Below are 16962 nucleotides of genomic sequence, written 5' to 3'. Positions count from 1 at the left end.
CTCATTGCATATTGTCGCAATTATCAAGTCTCATTTCTTCATGTCTTATAAAAGTCCTAAACGTCTTTTTATTCACCGTATTCCAAGAATTGTTGTACTAATTTGTTGGAATTGAAATAGTCGTTATGTTGTGGAGACAATTGCCGTAAATCAAGAAGCACTGCACGGGACAGATTTATCTTAAATGAAAAAACCAAGTTCTAGCCTCAACTACTTTTTTCATGTCAAACTTCTACCCAAATTTTATTCGTATCCTATTTCGAAATACACACCCGAATAACAATACAAATGATCAAATATAAGCAATGAAATGTTAAAATTTGAAGATATCATCATCATCACCACCATTTAACACTACCATACACAACAGATGTTCTGTTATATACTTGGGACAAATTTCTTCTCCATAGAACATGGGTTATATGTATACATAAACATCTATCGCAATTCAGATTCTTTATTATAAAATTATATCTACTTTTGTAAATTATTATCATTATTTTATCACAACGTCATTATTCTAGAAATTTTGAAGCCTGTATTGTGAAACAAGAATTAATTTCATCTTGTAATTAGTTGATCAAGAATCCTGAAAACCGTACCAGAATCACAGTACTTAGGTTCGAATTCGGGCAAGACCCTTTTATCATGGGATCCGCCTGAACCATCGCTATCGTCTTATACAATTCAACCTCAACAACAATAATAGTTATTATTCATTATTGCAAAACCAGTAAAGTAAATCCTACTTTTAGGGACAAAAGTAAACATTATCTACTCTTTACTATCAAATTTCAACTTGCACTATCCCCACTAAGCAAAAGTGCTTTTATCACTCACCACTAGTCTATATGTATATATATATATGTGTGTGTGTGTGTGTATATATATATATATATATATATATATATATATATATATATATATGTCCCACCATGGAAAGAAAGAAAAAAAAGCACAGCATATCAAAGAGAGTTTTGACTTCCCTTTCTTGCACCTGAATCTTTGCAAAGAAACATGAGGTGTACTGCGTTTTATATTATTTTCTTGATCGTATAGTACAAAACCCCTTTCGATCAAGGTCTATAAAGGTAAACTAAAAGGCGAAACCATGGCATCCGACTAAGATTTCAACTAATTGGGAGTGGGAGAAAAATTTACAAAATTTTGGATTATTTTATTCATCCAATCCAATACACATCACGGTGTCGTCAGCGCACACGCAACGCGTCGCAATTAAACATAATAATAAAGTTTGGAAGGGCTCGGGCGGAATCATTGCGGTATTATATTTCACATAATAATAATTTATTCATCAATACACATCATGACGTAATCAATATACACATAGTAACATATATAATACAAAAATAAAAACACTAATCTCGAGTTGTTGCTTACTTGTCGGAGAAATTTATGATAGGGGGTCGGATTCGGGTTTCACGTGTGAGGTAGCGTCTGTAATAGGTTGTGTGTGGTAAATAGCCGAGGCGAGAGATATGGGCATCATGCAGAGTGCCTTGGATTGAAGAAACTGCATTGCGGCCCCAACATTTTCTTCCATAAGCTTAGCCACCTGTCGCTCTGTGCCGTCGCTCGACCACTTCTCCCACGCTGGCTGAGCTCTTCCTCCGCCATTGCCGCCTTCTTCCTTCACAAGCAAAGACATACATATACATATAATATATATATATATATATATATATATATATATATATATATATATATATATATATATATATATATATATATATATATATATATATATATATATATATATACACATACACACACGAGATACAATATATAAAAAGCAAAGTCATGTATCGATTGCTTTGTTACCTCCATTGACAATGTCGAGATGTCCGTCACAAGCGGTGCCACTGCACCAGCTCCTCCCAATCTACTCATGCTCAATACCTGGAATCGGCATTTTATAATAAAATAACACATATTACGATAATAATTTCAAAATTTATTACTTAAGTAATGCAATCCAAGTAAAATACCAATTATTTATTTTTAAGGAAGCATATTATATATATTATTTGCGAAAATTCTACAGCATTTTTTTGCATCATCAAGTTCTAAAATCTTGAACGTACGGCATATGTAGTTCTTGACTGAATAATACTGGAAGTGATTTCAATTGGCCTACCTTCAATTGGAGTTTCAAGAACTTCACATAATCGACAATTTCATCAAGCATAGCTGCTCTATCTGTCTGCATAGAGAATAATTGAATTAGAAGACAAGCAACAATCTTCACTTTATGCAAAAAAAAAAAATGACGTAATTTAATTTCTTTGTATGTAAAGGGCAACAGAAATTCATATCCGGGAACAACCACAGACGAACACACCCCCACAGATGCCGTTGGACAAAAGCATATACCACCACAATCATTTTAAATAAAAGGTGGTAAATATACATTATTTATAATTATAATAAGGAATTCCAACTTATTTTACTGTCAACAAAAAGCACAAGTTTGAAGTACCGAGATTCTGTATTAGTAAAACGGACCTTATTGACATTGGGAACTAATTCTTGCAAAGCTCGTATTCTTTCAGCTATCTTCTCTCGGCGCAACTGTAAAGAAAGAACAAAATGTCTAATCACAGGCTCTCGAATTACGAAGGAATCATCCAAAACAAGACCGATTAAATGACCGGACAAAAAGAAAGTTAAGATTCCAAAAGCCATGTTCTAGGAAACTATTATGCATACATACCCTCTCAGCTATGCTGTGTGGATCTGTTGCTTGGCCTCGTCGAGCCCGTACCCTCGGTCGATTTGCGGGTGGATGAGCCATTGTTTGAACTGTATTTGCCATTGGTTGTCCATGAAAACCCTATAACAAAAAAAAAAAAAAAAAAAAAGAGGAATTCTACTATTAGGTGATTAAATTAAAAAAATTAGGAATTTTAATGTGCGCTTAAAAACCAATTGCATCATCAATCAAGCAGGATGATAATTTAGCTTCAGCAGTCAATTATTGAACTGATGCATTTTCCGGCGATAATCACCACAGCTCAATTAACGCCGCCGTAACTGTAATACGGCCAAAAGTTTAAAATTACCGGTTTCATAGAAGAAGCGCGGGAATCAACGGCGTCATCACGGTAGAACCTCTTCCCACTCCCCGAGGCGTCGTTAAACCCTCCCTTCCCTTGCTCTAAGCTCAGACCCAACGGGAACCCACCGCCGCCGCCTCCTCCACCACTTCCAACCCCGTAGCCGCCGCCGATGCCGAGCCCGCCGAATTGAGCCGAGCCGCCGCCGGAGCCGAGCTGAAGCAGCATCGACGCCGTCGGGGCTTCGTTTCCGACAAAATTAGACTCCACTCCGGAGGCGTAGTTCGGAAAAGCTAAAATTTGGTCGAGGAAATCGTCGGAGGGGGTTTCACCTGGATTGTTCGCCATGGATGTATGTATGTATGAAGCTTGATTGATTTTGAACAAGAGAAATGGAAAAATTGCAGTAACTGCCACAATTTGTAAATACAGAGTTTTAGAGAGGGAAAATTGATAGGCGAGTGGCAGTGTTGTTTCTTTGAACTACTTTTATAGTGAGAAAAGGAAAGAGAGAAGAAATTAAATAAAATGCGGGTTCGCTTTTTCTCGCCTTAAAAAGGGGCCCGAATTTTGAAAATAATTCTGCTTTTGTCGTCATTCGTTGATTTTACTTATATACCCTTCCACACGATTATGAACTTTGGGGTGGGCTTGGTAGGTTAGTATAGCAAATTGTTTATTGCATTATGTTTTCAGACATATGTGAAAAAAGATAGGAGTTTCATAACTTTTTAGGGTCCATTTGAATGGAAGGATTTGAAGGACGGATTTTAAATGAATTTTGATATTCGCAGTAGTATTTTTACAAATACGGGTTTATAATAATTCACTATCTACATTTCTTTCTCTTTTTAGAAAAAACAAATCGTCTCAAGCTTTTATATTAGAATTCACATCTCATTGTAGCGATTTACAAATGAAAATAATTGCATCGAATGAGGATCAAGATACACAATCCAATGATGTAAAATTTGTTCGTTTTTGTTCTATAAATTAGAAAAACGTGAATATTCAATGATATAAAAGCTTGAGATGATTTTTTTTAGAAAAGAGAAAGAAATGTAGATAGTGAATTATTGTAAACCCGTATTTCTTTCTCTTTTTAGAAAAAAAAAATCATCTCGCACAAAGTGGGCGCTCCGTCGGCCTTTCCGCGCCCGGTTTGGGCGCCCAACGCTGTTTTCCACGCTCGGTTTGGGCGCCAACCACTATATGCATTTTTTTTTATTATTTTTATTATTCTTTAACTTTATTTTGTTTTGTAATTAATTCAGGAATAGCAACAAAATTCTTCTACGTTTGAAGTTGATCATCATGAGTATTTTGTAGTAACGGAACTATTTAACTCGAGGGATGAGTTGATAGGTTTGAACGATGCATTGGTAGGTAGACGTCGAGCGTGGGGTATTTTAAACAGTAGTTGATGTATTTCTTTGTATGTAGTTCTTGTGTTGTTTGATGTTTATTCACATTCTAAACAGTAGTTGATGTATTTTGTTTTTACGTAGTTCTCTTTTTTTTTTTTTTTTTTTTTTTTTTATTGTTTATGTAATATATTTATTTGATGTTTTTGTAAAAAAAAAAAAAAAAAACGTAGTAATCCGGCCTAGACCGGGCGCCAAAACCTTTGGTCCACGCCTAATTCAGGCGTCCTTCCTCCATTTCCACACCCTAGACAGGCGTGGATAATCGCACAGAATCAGCAAAATAAACCCCAAAAAATGCGATTTCTTGGTGTTTTCACACGATTAACACCAAATTAAACACATATAACTAATTTAGATGAGAATTTATCTTTAATTTAGAGAGATTTTCGAATTTGGGAGGATTTATGAGAATTGTTGAGGGTTTTTGTGAGTTTTGGGGGATTTTGGTAGTTTTAGAGAAAGAAAGTCAATAATATAATGAATGGTATCATCTCAGTTTTCGAATTCATAATAACAAATTTCTCGTATTGCTTGGTTTAAGGGATTTGTGGATGGATTTCAAATCTCCACCCCTCCTTTATAGTTATAAATGGAGCGATTAATGTAGATTTTGATTCCAAATTAAAGTAGTTTCAAATCATTCCACCATATCCCTTTCTCAAATCAAACCCTTCCATCAAATGGGCCCTTAAAAAATTCCAAAGCAACTAGCAAAGTTTCTCATTTTTTTAGGTTTACCCATCAACAAACGTTAGATAAGATTTATACCAAATTGTTAATTACAATACCCTACACTTTAAGACTCTGATTGGTTTATGAATTTCAAAATAAGTAAAATGAAAATGTGAAGGAAAAGGAAATTAAGGACTTTTGAAATCCCAGTTGTGTTTGGTTCTTAAGGCTCTGATTGGTTTGTAGAAAATGATGGGTAAAATTGTGAAAAGTCAAAGTAATCTACTTTCCTTGTTTGGTTAATATGTAAAATATTGGGTAAAGTAATTTGTAGAAAAAGGGGAAAACTTTTTTAACCTAAAATAGAGAAAATGCATTTTCCCCCAAAATAATGAGGAAAACTAGGAAAAGAGATCGGGTGTTCTCCACATCCACACAATTTCTTCAATTCGTCACCGTCATTCCCACCGATCGCCGTCGACCGCACCTGCCTCCGCCGTCGGCTCCACCTCCACCACCACCGGACCCTCAACGCCGTCAACCGCCACAACCAACATCTTCTCTCTGTATTCACTCTCAATTGGACCACGGCCACCAGCAACCTCTTCGCCGCCACCGGAAACCTTTGCTCCGCCGCTGTACCTCTCAATCTTCCATCTGATTCAGGAATTTTCCGGCCTTCATGGGAACCGCCGGCGGGTTATTGGATGATAACGCCGTACACCTAATTCTTTCCTTTTTCTGTGTCAAATTTTCTTTTCTTTATTTGAGTTACTAGGCTAGGGTGGTGGAGGTGGGGGCGTGAGTGGTGCTGGTGGTGGTGAGAGTTGGGGGCGTCAGTGGTGGTGGTGGTGGTGGTTTACGGGGGTGCCTTGGTGGCAGATTTATTTTATTATTCTTTTTTTTTTTTAATATTTTATTATTCCTTTTAAGTGGATTTATTTAATTTTTATTTCTCTCTTTTTTTGGAGAAATTGTTTTTGTACTTTTTCATGATATTAACAAATATTTGTATTGGTTTAATTTTAATTTTTACTATTTCATAAAAAAAAAATCTAAGAATACATTATATTTTTCACAGTTTTCTTGAAATTGCCAAACAAAACTAAAGAAAGTGATTTTCAACAACAAAATGATTTTCATCTTTTTTCCTTGTAACCAAACATAAATAGGATTTCAAAATTACTTGATTTCCTTTTTCTTTGCGTTTTCATTTTCCACAATTCAAAATCCATGAACCAATCAGAGCCTAAGTAAAATGGTGATGAAAATGGCTTTGTGGAAAATTATTTTACTTACTTTTGTTTGGTTTTTAGGAAAAAAAAGGTGAAAATAACAATGAATTATTAAATGGAGTAATTTTACTTTCTATCAAAGATGTAAAAAAAAAAAGAAAAATTGTTATGTTAAAAAAAGAAAACGGTGAATATGAATCTAATTTAATAATTTATTGTAATGATGTGTGTGAGAGGGAAGAGGAAGAGGAGAGAGGAAAGGAAAAGAGGGAGAGAGACGAGAGAGAAGATAAAGAGATGAGAGAGAGAAGCCAGAGAGAGAGAGAGGAGGACAGAAAAAAGAAGAAAAAAGGGAGAGAGAAAGAGAAACTGAGAATTACATGACATTTTCCTCACTTTTTTTTGAAGAAAATGCATTTTCCTAGTTTTAGTGTAATTTTTTTTTTCACCTTTTCCTCACTTTTTTTTGAGGAAAATGCATTTTCCTAGTTTTAGTGTAATTTTTTTTTTCACTTTTTCCTCTTAATTACATTACCTGACACTTTACCTTACAACCAAACATAAAAATCAGCTTACCTAATAATTTCACCTTTTTACTCATCATTTTCATTGAACCAATCAACCTAAAAAAATTTATAAAGAAAGTGAAATATGTCGTTTTTAGAGCTCCGTGCTACGTAGCAGGGAATAAGGCATGTATTGCAAGCTTCACTGTGCGATGCACCAGACCCATGCTCCGTAGTATCATTTTATTACTTTATTAAAATTCACGAACCAACGGACTTCCCTGCCCGAAGCATATATTGTTCTCCATTGCCCGAAGTTCGTTCGGGACAATGAAACATGGAGTGCAGAGAGCACGAAACGGGTTTTTCTTTTGCAAGAGAAGAAGTTCGATGTTTTTTCTCAAAAATGAAAAATAAAAAGAGAAGTTCAATGTTTGTTTGGTGAGTGTTGTCCAACTAGATGAACCATTTACTACGAGGAATGAATTGTGGGACTTGGTCTCTCATATTGTTAAAGTGTTCTTGTTTTGACGATATATATATATATATATAGTGCGTGGAGATATATGGATGTTTGAAAAGACTTGCAAAGAGTCAAACTAGTGGACGATTTTACAAAGTCAAAACCAAATGCAATGGAGGTTTTTCCCATGATTTTTTAACCAATAATGCTAATTTATGTTTTTTTTTTCTGGGAGATATAAATATAACCTTAAGTGTAATTCAACCTAAATTTTAATGATTTGGTCGCTAAAAAGTTAAACGACGGAATTGCTATTTGCAGGCACACAAATATCTTTTTTCAAGATCATACTAATTTGAGGACACCGAATTTACCAGAGTTACTGTGCATAATACCGCGTCTCCATAGTCAAGAATAAAGAGAAGATAAACTCATAATGTTTGAAAGAAAAAGATAGTTAATTCATAATTGATTGTGGTGCTTGAATTTTAACCAAATTTCTTTTTCTTTTTTTTTTGGAATAATTTTATGATTTTAATTTGTTGAAAGTAATTATAGTCTTGTAGGTATTGTTGAAACTAATAGTTTGGCATTGTGAAGAGCATTTTAGGTCCGGCAAATAACAGCCCTTTTGCAATACATGCATTTTGATATGTTGTCTAAGCCGCCAATTCGAACACCTGGAGTATTGCATCATTGCTCTATAAAACTATGCTCCTCTAAAACTAAAATGGATTACTAGTGAACAAAACTAACCTGTAACATATATCTATCTACTCAATTTTTACCATACAATTTACACTTTTATCTATCCCACCCAAAGAGATCGTCAAATCTAAACCCAAGGAAGCGAAACGAGATCCGATTATGGCTGAATCTTGATACCAGATTGAAGACCAGCTTGAACTTTGTTTGAGAAATGTCCTTCCAACCTGTCCATAAACGACATACGAAAACCCAATAAATATCATATAAATATTTATTACAGATATTATAAAACAAAGAAATAAAAGTAGACTCGTGCCTGGTTGAACATTTGTAATAAATGGTGTCTGGAGAGTTGTAGGTTCGAGCATTGGAAAACATTCTCCGAACATCAGCCACAAACATCTCAAATGTCACATAGTACTGCTCCGACTCTACGCGCTTTGACATTGTTTTCAAATCTGCAGGTCAGACAAATGCAATCTTCAGCTTCACAACGTCACAGAAACACATGATGTACAAGGATATGAAACAAAAAATAATATGAAAATAAATTGTATAAACCTACGGTCCAAAGATTAAAACAAAGAAGCAATGAACTAACTTATCACTGTGGGATAACGATAGATACTAGAATCGAATACATGAAATACTTCTGTCAATGCATCTTAAAGAGCTAGAACAACGCAGATTACATAGATAGCACTGTACTTTCTATATTTCTACATAAAAAAACATATTACTGAACCTAATATAAAGACTCAGCAAGCAAAAGAACCAAAAGAAATGGCAAGATACAGGCTCCGGAAAATCTGCAGGTCTTGGCTATTTTCCGCTCTTCATAAAAGATAGTGTATTCTAATCCAAACAGACTCCTGAATCGACTTTTTAGGTGAGAGAACAAATTATCCACATTTCCCATGTTTTATTTTAATGAAATGTGAGGAAAATCTAAAAAAATTGAACAACGCAAATGCTGGGCAGGGAGTTATAAATAGAGGACTACGAGCATAGAGCTGCAACCTAAACTAGCCGAAAAGTAGGACTTTGACAAGATAAGTAACTCCCAAAAAAAGGAAGAATGTACATTGCTAAATATAATATAAATGAAATAATTACCCATTGGATCTTTAATGATTTCATAGTAATCAGGGACATCCCGTGCATCAACAGGTTCCTTGAATGGCCAAGCATCGGGATGATCATGCATTGCCTGCTCAAATTGGATGACTATCAATTGTGGCACTAAAAACAAGACAACATACAAAGATTCTACATACCGAAATTCCTATTAAATCTGTTTAAATTTACTAAAAACTCAAGCTTTGAGGTGATCCAGTTTAAAATAATAATATATCACATCAGATTCAGCATGTCACACAAGAAAAACAGAAACGGCAGCAACAAGGAGAAATCCAATAGGAAGCATTACACCACTTTGTAATATAACAATGACCACAAATTCATAAGTCAGACAGAGGCTTAATCTAGTTAGTTGAAGTACTCAACTGAAAAGCGAGATAGCAACTCTTTTACAAACACGGATAATTATAGAAAAGCTGTTGAATCCAAATTTAGGATTCGAAACATCTTTTGACATGAAGATACTAAAATCCAACTAGGACCTAGTATGGAAAAACAGCTAATTAAACAAGAACAAGGCGACTTACCTTTATAAGTGAGCGCATGAACGCAGTCAATGATTTCTGATGCGAGGTAGCATCTGTTGACAAGGTTACTGTTTTAAATCGAGAATGACCATACTGTTCAGTCGTCCAGCCAGCCTCTCCTATTAATGTTAGGTCAGAGGCAAATTCAAATTGGGATTCTAAATAGTAAAATGAAAAAGGAAGCAAAGAGTCAAAATGAAATAAAGGACACGAGGACAAAGCAAACGAACAAGCAACCAGATGAAATCACAAGGGGAAATCATTAATTACGTCAGATGTTTATCTTCAAAATAACCTGTAATAGAAAGATATTCTAATACTAGAGTCAGTCAGCCTTTAAATGCTAAAACATTACCAATCACGTCAGGAGATTCAGTTGTTTCACTAAGAAGGATTTCTAGTTTCTCTTTGCATCTGTAAAGGTACGGATTTTCCTTTTATAATAAGACAACAAAAATAGAAAATGTAGTACTACAGCAAGGCCTGCAGAATCAAAGATCATAACAAACATATAAATTAAGCTAAGGCATGACAAAACAACACATGTGAAGGTAAACGAAGGACCCACTCAAGCCAGGTATATCCATGTCAATTAAGATAGACATATAAAACCAATTAATGTGAATGTGAACGAAGGACTCACTCAAGCCAGGTATATCCTCCACCTTGATGGTTTTTTTGGGAATGCCAGCTTCCTTCTGAAGAGAACAGTTAACACCAGAATAATACTTAGAACAGTACACCAGTATTACAGTATGAGAACATGATCAAATACTCCTACTTCAAAGCAAAAACAGGAGTCAAGTGTCGAGACTAGAGATAGCACATCTCCAAGAATGGTAAAATTTATGATACTTAATCAGAACAAACTACATGGCTTGACGAACAAAATGATACTTAATCAGAACAAACATTTGTTTGGAACAGATGAAAGATCCCATTATGGTTGAAGAATAAAATCCATACGCACTAACGGATAATCTGGTCGAGAGCTTGGATACATTCAAAGATATAACCAACCTTGTCTAAAATAATTGTGTAGATGCTATAAAATCAAAGAGACAATAAGTCAGGTGATGGATGCATCATGAATATACCTTCTGAAAATCAATTCCAGGGTAAACAATGTGACAATTTGAGAGCTCTCTAATCTTTTCATCGATTGCCTAGCAATTGAAACACGATAAGAGTCAATTGCAGTTATTTTAGCATGTTATTTACATGAAATAGCATGCATCAATTAAGAATGAATGAGAAACTTGTAACTGTTCAGCCATATTATTGGCTTGGGAAAGAGCTTTACATACTCCACCACCAATCAGCCTAACCCCACAGTCTACAAAGAGATCATAAAAGGATGGAAAACCAGATTGTCTTACCTGTCTTTGACGGCGTATCATAGTTGATATATCCGTAAACGGAAGCTTTGGGTCAATTCTGCACTCCATAAGGATACCTCCATCGTAATCTTTAATATATCTGCAAAAAGAGTAAAAAATTAACAAGTAGGCATAGTAAAGTTAGAAATTTGAGCTTCAACATTTTGGTACAAAAGATATTTGCTGTCGCACACAACGACCAATATATATACATAGAAGCACATGGAACTATCTAATTCATCCCTCAATTTATGGTATGTTGAGTTATGCAAGACAAAGCAACATCAGTTCCAGGGCTATAGTTTATAAAGAGGTAAAAAAACCGAATTTATAAAAACTGAACATACCCATGCCATCGGTCTCTCTCCAAATAAATTTCTTTAGTGAAACCCTAAAAAATAATAGACAAGTTAGAGGCATCTCATAGATGGAACTGAATTATATATTAACAAAAGCCATCAGGAGTCAAATTTTAGTATCTTAAAACACAAATAGCAGAGATTTACTCTCTTAAGATCTTTTGAACAAATACCAATCCACAAGTGATACAACTGTCAAAATGTTGTCAATTATGGTTTGGAACATGCCCATCTAGGACACCCCTCCCCCCAAAAGTTCCGAATTTTCCTGGACATAATAGGCTTGTCCTTCCCATCTCCACCGCTTCACTATATCGTACTTTCGACTAACCTACATAAGAGAAACCCCTGGGACCTATTTTTTTTCCCTACAGTGAACTCAATAGAAAGTCATCCAGTTGACGCATAACAACCAAAAAAGAGGTCTCAGCATACAAATCACTTAGTTTCATGTTCAAGACCATACTACAAAAATAACAAAACACATTCTACCAGCACATAATGCAAAGGATACAGGTTAACGAGCTGAACTCAATTAAGGTTTTGGGTTATTCTTATCACAGCGTTGCATATGGTGCATAGGCCTGGATAGCTTTGGAAGTTTATCTTTCAAGCCCTTTTATCGAGTGTCACAGACTAAAAGAAAATTCATTCTGATTCACCTAGACAGTAATACCTTTCGGTTTCTTAGCTCTATAGTTCTGCTAACAATATTAGAGCAAATATCGATAAGAGTGTGACAGGTGCGGGCTCCATATAAAGGATAACACTCAAATATACCATGCTTCAGTTACACTACACATGAGCACAAATATATCAACGTAGGAAAGATGATACACTGATTTTTTAAATCGATTATTGATGATGAAGCTTAAGTATGCAGCTGTAACCTCACCTGCTTGACAAAGTAACCCACAGCATTATTATCAGCGTATGTGAGGAAATGTGTTAGGCCGTCAACATCACGTGCATGTTGCTTTAAATGATTCATAAGTCGGGTGCCATAGCCTTTAACTTGCTCATCTGCTGTGATTGCACAAAAAGCTATCTCCCCAAATTTTTGGCTACATGTAAACTTCAGTATTACAAACAAAGCAGTGCACATAGACATACACTTACTTCAAATTAAATAATCAATACAAATATCTCCAGGTACGTATCAAAATCATCTTCTATTTCTTTTCATTCAGATTGATATCAAAATTACCCGACCAATCCGATAAGGTTCGGGTCAATACCCAAAAACCCGAATGCCCATCCCTAATTCCTACACCATAAGGTACATGATACAAAGGTGACATTATCAACATGTACAATTTTGAGAATAGAGTAAGTATAACAATAATCTCACTGAACAAATATACAAGGGAATATGGAAATCCAATTTCATATAACGCTGACATTTCATAGAGAGTAAACACAACAGAACGGTACGGGATGGTCTTCAGATAAGATAAGCAAAAGACAAGATGTCAAATGGTACCTAAGGTAGGGGCGATACGTAATACCACCAACAACCAGATTCCGTCTGACAACCATTACAGACTTGTGGTTTCTGCAATATAAGACCATAAGAGAAAATGAGATAATTCCTTTAATAACAGGAAAGCTACTATGCAAACTACATAGCAATTATATAATAGACGGCACAATGAAACTAACTTATAGTGAAGATCCTGAACACACCAGCCATATTACTTTAACTTTGTAATAACTCACAGATACCAAAATTTCAAGTATGATTATAATAAGCATTGACCAGAGAATTCATGTATCTACACAAAAACATATTAGGGATCTGATTTACATGTTCTATTAAAAGAATTAATTTCCTTCGCAAAACAATTAAACCTGAGAAAAGGATAGATTGGAGGTTGGTATTTAACTATAACCAGCAAAATGACTTACTTCATCAGAATCAGATAAAGGAAACCTAATAAACTTTGGAAGTTTGTTCCAGAACTGATTTTCAACGAGCATTATGGTAAATATTTAACTAAGGAGAATCTGGATTCTAGAATGCTCTTATGGGATTCTTTCACTTGCTAATATATGATTATAAGGAAAATAGTCAATATTATGTAATATTGCACCACTAAAACACCACAGGATATAATGATCAATAGCTTGAAACAAGCTGCCCCTTTTAAATCTATGAAAAATAAAGCTAATACTTCCATAAAAACATCGCAGAAAAGGTACAGAACTCAGAGGCAAACCTGTCCATGACAAGACGAACAATGTATTCTCTTGGCATATTAGGAAGTTGTCTGGCAAAGATGTTCTTCAATCCTATCAACCTGAAAATCGATTTTTAAGTTTTTTGTGCAACAAATTAAGCACATATTGAGAGCCAAAAGAAGATAAATAAAGAAAACTTATTGCATGACATTTAGATTTAATACAGAGTTAAAAGAAAAGGCAGAAACAATGTTTTCATCAATACCATCATTTGAATGATATATAACTCTGGCAAATGTAGATTTAAGACACAGTTCGAAGAAAAAGCAGAAATATTACCAGACCATGTGTTCATCAATACCATCATTTGAAGCACATACAAATCTCAGTCTTCCTGCTTCTTCCTGCGATGATTGATAAAATTTGATCAATATAACTGCTTATAAATAGTCATGGGTGGAAAAAGAAATTAAAGATGAAGTAATGAATAAAATTGATGCTGCCATTTGAGCAGCACAGGAATTAAAAATAGGCATCAGGATCCAATTTATTAAGCAAATTACCAGTAACCCCAGCATATTCATGCAAACTAAGATTGAATGTAAGTATCAGCTCAATTATTATCGATGTGATAATGCTTTATGTGTTACTTATCAAACACCGGCAGTCACTTTTTCTTTTTTAACTGAATAGGTTAGGTAATTACAACTAACTTGTATGTAACTCCAATTAAGATTTAGGCTTGAACACATACTGGTGGAAATGCATATGTTCAAGCATAATCTAAAATACGATTAAGAGACGGCGACTATAATCTGAAAGAATGATTTCTTGAGTCACCAAGTGTTTTTTTTTCTGGTAAACCAACAACAGCAAAAATATAATCAATCCCATCCCTAACTTTTCTACTCAAACTTATCCACGGTTACAACAAATCTGACATTAGTTCAAATGATGGTTAATAATGTATCCATATACTTTTGCTACAATTATCTGCAGCATTTTTCAAACGAAAGATAATACATCAAACATGTATATTTAAAGATATTTATTAAGCTGAAACATGCATGTATGTACCAATCTACAGCATTTTCTGAGTGAATGTGTATAAATCAAAGATATGAAAATAAAGTAATACACTAAGCTATGAAATATAAAAAAAAATTAAAAAAAATAAAAGTAATACACTAAGCTTACTTCTCTCTTCAAGCTCTCCTCTCTGGCACTGTAAGCCCCGCTAGTTTGTATATTATCGGTAAAAATACTCTTCACTGTATCCTCCTTCACCACAATGCCCGGAATCGAACCGTTGCCACCCGTCGCCACGGGAGCGCCTGAATTATTGGTATTAGTATTACCATCTTTCGACACGTCAGCAGGTTCAACCTTCACCGAATTCTCAGCTTTGATCTTGGTGTTCCTTGCGGTGGGGGGCCCACCAGCATTGGTGTTCTCCAGCCGAGAAGAGGTGAAATTGCGCATGGAGTTATCGTACTCCTCCTCCTCATCGTCCACCACTTCCTCGGACTCGTCGTCGGAGTCGGAGTCGGCGCCGCGGACGCTGATGCTCTCCAGGTCATCGTTGGAAGTGAGCGCGCCGTCGCGCGTGTCGGAGAAAGAAGGGGGGAACGGCGGCGCGTGGTCGTCGGGCTGGAGTTTGCGCTTGTGGATTGACGACGTCGCGGAGGCGGAAGCCGAGTGGGACGGCGACGGCGATTGGGAGCTCCGTGACCGGACCGGCGCAGTTAAATGCGACGAATGCCCGTCCATTGATAGGGTTTACGGTGAGTGAACTGCAATTTAGGGTTTTCACAGAAGAGAGGGGGGAAATTGAAAAGATGAATTTTGCAATTGAAATGTAGGAATCAGTTAATTAGCTTCTTTTTTCCTCATTTTCTTTTTTATTATATAATAAAATTTCTTTTTCTTTCTAATTTTTTCTGTTTTCCTTTAACTGAAATTTGTTAACAATCAACCGTTGCCGCCTTGGTCCTGGGTACTCAATTAATACTCTACATATGAATTAGCATTTTCCATTTTATTATAAACTACACAAACTCTTTTACACCATAGTTTAGAAATAGTCATTGATCCTGACTGAAGTACACAGCCCAAAGGATAAACTTTGTTGAGCCCATCTGGGAGAAGGCCTATGACCTCAACCCATGTAGGCCCATTACGGTAGGCGCCCCTAAAGGTTTACCTACGACGAGAGTCCCTATTTTGGCAGCTCGGGCTAGTAGATGGGTCGATGCTCGGCGAGCTCGAGTGCCCGCGGAGCGCTCGCGAAAATGGGTGCGAAGGGCCCTATTCTAGGCATTATTGGCTATGGCGGGTATGGAGGGGCGCATTAATTGACACTCATAGACATTCCTTGTGCTCTCATGGGCGGATTTATGGTGCATTGAATGCTCTGACACCAGCATTTAATGCCCGAATGACTGAACACCGTCGAAAATGGAGGAATAACGTGTGGAAAAGACTACTCCACATAATCAAGAAAGAGTGGTCATAGTCGTTTTGAGCGTGATGATGGCTCGGGGTATCAGGAAAAAGGTTGAGAAAGGACGACGTGAGCGGCGGAAAGTACCTGCTCGCCCGGGATTGGCATAAGATAGGGACCAAGATATTATAAATAAGGGGGACACACACTAAAAATAGGTTTATCTATTTCTTTCACCATAAAATATTTAGGTCTACCTTAAGTTGCTCTTTGTCTACCACTGACTTGACCGTCGAAGTGATAACTCCGGGGTCAGTCCCGTTCTTCTCTTTTGCAGCATATTCACTCGAGGTGGCAACACATCTTTCAGGCGGATCGGTCATTTATACCTATAATATAGAAAGGAATATTATTTTATTTTAAAACATACTTTTAAGTTTTAACAATTTAATCCGTCTTAAAAAGGGATATGTTATCTCCAAAAACGGATCACTTGTGTGGTCCTTTTAAGAAGTTTGACCGGTTACAGAATGCCTTGGAGAACAGAAGTCGTTCTTATTGGAAATATTAATATTAAATGATACACTTTACTAACAGTTTAAGTATTTGGTTGAGATGGTCATTCCTGAGTTCGAATCCCACCGCCACCCATTTCAAATATTTCAAGTGCAAGGCTTCAAATGTAATTCGACTTAAACTTTTGGTTGAGATTGTCATTCAACAATTCTGTACAAAAAGAGAAAATTAAACTGACGTCGGAGTTATTATTCCAATGGTCTTTTGGTTGAGATATCATGCAACAATTTTGTACAGAAAGAGAAAATTGAACTGACGCCGGACTTATT

At 35.9% G+C, this 16962-nt stretch overlaps 2 protein-coding genes across 3 annotated transcripts; both read right to left on the bottom strand.

Annotated features, from left to right (window-relative positions):
- Positions 1 to 1265: 1265 nt before the first annotated feature.
- On the bottom strand, positions 1266 to 3625 carry LOC105950139 (transcription factor UNE12). Its single transcript, XM_012973457.2, has 6 exons — positions 3084 to 3625; positions 2735 to 2854; positions 2527 to 2592; positions 2159 to 2224; positions 1843 to 1920; positions 1266 to 1651 (listed from the first exon to the last, which is right to left on the bottom strand). Exons 1-6 carry the CDS (start codon positions 3423 to 3425, stop codon positions 1415 to 1417), a joined length of 909 nt encoding a protein of 302 aa, XP_012828911.2. The 5' UTR covers positions 3426 to 3625; the 3' UTR covers positions 1266 to 1414.
- A 4359-nt stretch (positions 3626 to 7984) lies between these two features.
- HAG1 (histone acetyltransferase of the GNAT family 1) lies at positions 7985 to 15688 on the bottom strand. Of its 2 annotated transcripts, none has more exons than XM_012973569.2 (13): positions 14872 to 15688; positions 14014 to 14078; positions 13713 to 13793; positions 12977 to 13048; positions 12389 to 12557; positions 11482 to 11525; positions 11135 to 11234; positions 10853 to 10921; positions 10399 to 10453; positions 9756 to 9874; positions 9205 to 9298; positions 8405 to 8546; positions 7985 to 8312 (listed from the first exon to the last, which is right to left on the bottom strand). In XM_012973569.2, exons 1-13 carry the CDS (start codon positions 15442 to 15444, stop codon positions 8246 to 8248), a joined length of 1650 nt encoding a protein of 549 aa, XP_012829023.2. In that variant the 5' UTR covers positions 15445 to 15688; the 3' UTR covers positions 7985 to 8245. The 2 variants fall into 2 exon arrangements, with proteins under 2 accessions (XP_012829023.2, XP_012829024.2); XM_012973570.2 differs by having other exon boundaries at positions 10399 to 10450; positions 14872 to 15651.
- Positions 15689 to 16962: the final 1274 nt, after the last annotated feature.

This window comes from Erythranthe guttata, chromosome 14 (genome assembly GCF_056151865.1).
Source record: "Erythranthe guttata isolate IM_541 chromosome 14, IM_541, whole genome shotgun sequence".
Lineage (NCBI taxonomy): Eukaryota > Viridiplantae > Streptophyta > Magnoliopsida > Lamiales > Phrymaceae > Erythranthe > Erythranthe guttata.
Note: the sequence above shows the minus strand (reverse complement) of the source record. Positions and strands in the feature narration are given on the sequence as shown.